The sequence below is a fragment of the Rutidosis leptorrhynchoides genome, chromosome 4 (assembly GCF_046630445.1).
Source record: "Rutidosis leptorrhynchoides isolate AG116_Rl617_1_P2 chromosome 4, CSIRO_AGI_Rlap_v1, whole genome shotgun sequence".
NCBI lineage: Eukaryota > Viridiplantae > Streptophyta > Magnoliopsida > Asterales > Asteraceae > Rutidosis > Rutidosis leptorrhynchoides.
In genome coordinates this window covers 429,518,208-429,523,452 of record NC_092336.1, presented here as the reverse complement: position 1 = coordinate 429,523,452, position 5,245 = coordinate 429,518,208, and the positions used below count along the sequence as shown (strand labels likewise).

The 5,245-nt window shown below is 33.3% G+C and overlaps 1 protein-coding gene across 1 annotated transcript; it reads right to left on the bottom strand.

Moving 5' to 3' along the window:
* Window positions 1-830: 830 nt before the first annotated feature.
* Window positions 831-2,905, bottom strand: LOC139842088 (uncharacterized). Its single transcript, XM_071832264.1, has 3 exons — window positions 2,524-2,905; window positions 1,929-2,037; window positions 831-1,347 (listed from the first exon to the last, which is right to left on the bottom strand). Exons 1-3 carry the CDS (start codon window positions 2,903-2,905, stop codon window positions 831-833), a joined length of 1,008 nt encoding a protein of 335 aa, XP_071688365.1.
* Between the last annotated feature and the right edge of the window lie 2,340 nt (window positions 2,906-5,245).

Below are 5,245 nucleotides of genomic sequence, written 5' to 3'. Positions count from 1 at the left end.
TTTACAACGATAATCGTTACATATATGTCTCGTTTAAAAATCATTAAGTTAGTAGTCTTGTTTTTACATATGTAGTTCATTGTTAATATACTTAATGATATGTTTACTTATCATAGTATCATGTTAACTATATATATATATATCCATATATATGTCATCATATAGTTTTTACAAGTTTTAACGTTCGTGAATCACCGGTCAACTTGGGTGGTCAATTGTCTATATGAAACATATTTCAATTAATCAAGTCTTAACAAGTTTGATTGCTTAACATGTTGGAAACATTAAATCATGTAAATATCAATCTCAATTAATATATATAAACATGGAAAAGTTCGGGTCACTACAGTAAGCCTATCAAAATGGTTAACCATGTAATAAATGCATGCTTAGAATTTTCCTGTGAGAACCAAATAACATGATATCATGGCACAATTTGGCTAACAGCTCTAAGATCCTTCCATACTTGACAAGTTCTGTAAGGAACCATTTTACCATTATTAGTGATCCATTTGACCATACCACCATTGTCTTCATACAAATGATCCTTAATTCTATCCCTCATGAGCAAGAGATGTTTCCAACCCCAAGTGTCACTTTGTTTACTTTCAATCTCCCATATTGTTTTTCCTTTAAGTTTAACCATGTTCACCCAATTAAACAATAATGAGTCTCTTCTTTCAATCATCTTCTAGAGTTGCTACAAAACATCATTCCATTCTTTCAATGGTTTCAGACCCGATCCCCCTTGATTTTTAAGGGTACATACAATCTTTCAAGCTACCTTAGCTTTCCCTTTAGCACACTCACCTTGGCACCATATGAACCCTTTAAGTATTTTTTTCAATCTCCTTCACAGTATTTTGAAGGAATATATATACAGATGCCCAACATATGTAAATAGAGGATAAAATAGAGGCAATGAGTTGCAATCTTCCTGCATAAGATAAGTGTTTATTCTTCCAGTTATCAATTCTCATCCTGATTTTATCAACGATTTCTTTACAATCTGCAATTCCCAATGTTTTAGCTAATAGAGGCACACCAAGGTATTTGACAGGCAACTTGCCTATTTTAAAAGGAAGTAATTGAGTGATTTCTTGTTGCAGGCCAATGTTTACACTTTCAAAGAACAAAATGCTTTTGTTCATATTAGGCAAAAGACCAAAAACTTGACTAACCCCTTTCAAAGCCTGCTTGATGACTTTGAGTGAATTAATGTCTCCATGACATAGAACCATTAAGTCATCAACAAAACATATATGTGTAAGTTTCATACTCTTACATCCCACATGATACTTGAACTCAGGGTTCTTCTTGATATTATCTGCCAAAATTAATTTAGGACTTCCATAACAAGAGTACAAAGATAAGGTGAAATGGGATCACCTTGCCTTAAACCCATTCCTCCACTAAAGTATCATTTGATTTAATTGTTAACACATACTGAGAATTTTGTAGTTGTAACACACTTCATGATCTACCCAACCATTTTCTCATGAAATCCAATTTTGGTTAAAACATATTCCAAAAAACTCCAGCTCACAGTATCATATGCATTTTGAAGGTCATTCTTAAGTGCACATCTTTTAGGGCCATTCTATTTGTTATAACCTTTTAAAAGTTCTTGAGTGACCATATAGCTCTTCCAAGTATAAATGCACTTTGGTTAATACTGACAAGGTTTTCCAGACCTATTTTCATTCTGTTAACCAACATTCTGCTAATGGTTTTGTAAATAACATTGCAACAGGCAATTGGTCTGAAGTCAGACACTTTATTAGGTGTTTCAATCTTTGGAATTAAGGAGATCAAAGTAGAGTTGACTCCCCCTGTAATTCATCAGTCATGACAAATTCTTTGATAGCCTTGCAAACATCATTACCCTCAATACACCATGATTTTTTTGAAAAAAATGGGAAGTATACCCATCTAGGCCAGCTGCTTTTTCACTATCAGTATCCAATAAAGCTTCTTTAATTTCCTCATTTGTTACTTCTTTAATCATATCAACAGCTTCACTATTATTTAGAGTCACTGAAAATATATTTACGAAATCTTCAAATGGCTTAACATTCTCTGCTTTACCCAAAAAAATTCTTGAAATGGTTAACAATCTGCTCAGCCACCTCATCACCATAGATTTCTTCACCATTATCATTGCAGATGCTCTCAATTCTAGACTTTTGTTTTCTACTTTTCAATACCTTGTGAAAGTATTTAGTGTTCTTGTCACCTTCATTAAGCCATTTGATCTTTGTTTTTTGTTACAGGATCAAGAATTCTTCTTGTTTTGCCTCTTCATATTCATTAAGAATCTTAGTAGCCCTATCTTTGAGACTGGAATTCTGTGGATCAGCATCAATCTTAGCTTAAATATCTTTCAGCTCAAGTTTAATCTTATTGACTCTAATAAAAGTATCCCCATTCTTCCAATTTAAATTCTTCAAATCTTTTTTCAAATCTTTAAGCTTCCTAAGTAAACAGCTCATATCACACCCAACAACATATAATAATTCTAACCATTCTCAACTACTTGCAAAAATTCACTCTTTTCAGTAATATAATTCATAAACCTAAATGATTTAGACTTACAAACAATACTATCTTGAATGATTAGAATAGCAGGACTATGATCAGATGTAATAAAAGGTAAGAATACACCATGGGTTTGAGGAAGACTGTTCATGACTTCAGCATTAATCATAATTCTGTCAAGCTTTTCAGAGTCCCACAATTTGGATTTTTTTAGAGATTTGGTCCATGTAAACTGAAAACCAGAGCTGTTTATATCATCCACCTCAATCTTATTAATACACTCATTAAATTCCTGCATGTCTTCTGTAAGTTGAGAGCAACTAGATGAGTGTTCATTCAGGCTTCTAGTAACATTAAAATCCCCCATAAGAAACCATGGTGATTTATTGGTATTCTTTTCTGCACTTCATGCTCTTTCCGTAATGCGAATCTTTCTTTTCCTTTGTTGCAGGCATAAACAAAACTACAGTAGAACTTCCTATAGGTGCCAATCACTTCCACCAAGCAAAAAATGACTTACTTAGTACAACTGATCATACACATCACATTCACTTTATTATCATCCCAACCCACAATAATTCTACAACTATTAGGGCTGTGGATAATATTGGAATGCCATTTCCAATTATTAAAAACATTTGAACATGCTTTTTGAATACTTTTCCTTTTTAAATGTGTTTCCAGTATAACATATATACCTAAATTTTCATCCTTTATTAAATTCTTCACTTCAAATTGTTTATCTAAAATGCTCATACCTATAATATTTCATGTTGGTATCTTAAGCTCTTTATTCATCATCATTGATCTAAGATAAAATACTATCATCCATCCCCTCGAATTCATTAGCCAATACATTCTCCATACCAAACATCCATACCACTATTGAGAACATCTTCACTGTTATCATTATCCCTTTTATTTTTCACAATACTAGCATAAACAGATTTCTTTGTATTTTTAGTATTATATGCAGTATGAACATTTGCATGAGAATTCATGCTTTGATGATCATTCAGAGTATCAACAATTCCTTTACTTACATTCCTGATGTCATTTTCAGGAGCCCCATGAGTGCAGATCTCAAATTCTGTAACTACGGTACTCTCTTCCCCAAAAGCTTCATTTGATTCAATTGATACATCAATTTACTTCAATTCATTCTTCTTGTTGTGTTCAATATTCTTTTTATGTAGATCATGCACTGAATCCCCAAATTTTTCAGGAATTTTGCCCTTACGGGATGATTTTCTAGGTTTTGTGGACATGATCAATTCATGAGATCATGAAAAATAATGAAGGAAAAGCAAAATTGAATCTACAATGAAGCTCGCCTCTCAATTTAGGCTTGCTTTGCTAAAAAAAAATGGTAAAAATGGATGAAGAATTTTGTAACAACTTTTCCCGCTCAAATCGCCATGTGAGAAAGAAAGAGAATTGGATCACCTTATTTAGTTAAAACCGAATGTTCAGTGACGATTCTAGAATTACGACTTAATGGGGTCCCGAATTTTTTTCAGCATTAATGATATTTGAATGTTATTTTAGTGGTAGTTTACCTTTAAAAAATTACAAATTCGAATGATATATGGGCTCCAAGTAGGTAAATTTAGTAGTGTCCTACACAATTTAATTAAAAAAATATCTATAAATTTGAAAAATATATGGGGTCCTCCAATTAAATTTAATGGTGACCTATACAATTTAACGGGTATTTTCTACTAAAAATTTTCAAACTAGTGGTGTCTCGTAACCCCACGGGTGTCTATGTAAACTCGCCCCTGCGAAAGTTCCACGAGTAGACAGTTAACAAAACCTACGTTTTGTAGATCAACATACACAAACCTTCCTCTTTTAACACAGTGCGTAAGCTTCCCAAGGTACCTACATCCTTAAACTTGATCAACACAGATTCCAAGGGAATAGAAATCTGCGCCAAATGTTGTTCCTCCAAGGTAACCAAAGGAATAGCTTTTGTTTTGCTACCAACCGAACCAAAACCTTTTACCCTGCTAGCATAAGAACCTTCATCCTTATGCATTGAAGATACTTTAAGAAGAAAGGCCACCACAGTCCCGTTTTTCAGCAAACCACTCTCCTTGTTCCCCTTAACATTATCATCAGATTTTCCACGATCAAAACGTGCAACAAAAGCAAACAAACGTACATCATCTACCTAGATTGAAGACAATACGCTAGCCATTCTATTTTCATGTTTGAACGAATCACCTATCCAAGTTTGAATGCTTATATGAAACGTGAATCGACCGTGTCTCCATGGGATTGACATAAACGCCAAAAATCTTTCTTATCGGTTCTCTCCGGTAGATTAGTAATATAGAACATAGTAGATTCCCGTAGTTTATCCGTCTTGTAGGGGACAGGAATGGATCGCCGTTCGTCGTTATTCTTACTGTTTTGAACTTTAAAGTACCATACATCCTTGTCTAGACGATAAGAGTTCCTCCCACCCATGATCCCCGCTCTGAATCCGGTAACGGAAAATGTTAAAATATAATGTTTTTCTAGATTATACTAGAAATAATTAGTAACATTAAATATTTTCTAATGTAATAGATATTTAATTACAAATACTAGCTAGAAGAAACTAGATTTAGCTAGTTAAGAAATTACTAGAAAAAATTACACCGACATATGTATGCTATAAATAGGTGTTGGATGTCAAATGGATGTACACAAGAGATCT

Bases quoted from the DNA above. Each gene is read 5' to 3' on its own strand.
- LOC139842088 (XM_071832264.1), bottom strand. From the start codon at position 2,905: ATGGGGGATTTTAATGTTACTAGAAGCCTGAATGAACACTCATCTAGT. The intron at 2,038-2,523 runs GTTAGAATTATT...ATATATTTTCAG, and splicing joins TTTGCAAGTAGTTGAGAATG to TGACTCTAAATAATAGTGAA. The intron at 1,348-1,928 runs GTATACTTCCCA...TTGTTATGGAAG, and splicing joins AAAGCAGCTGGCCTAGATGG to TCCTAAATTAATTTTGGCAG.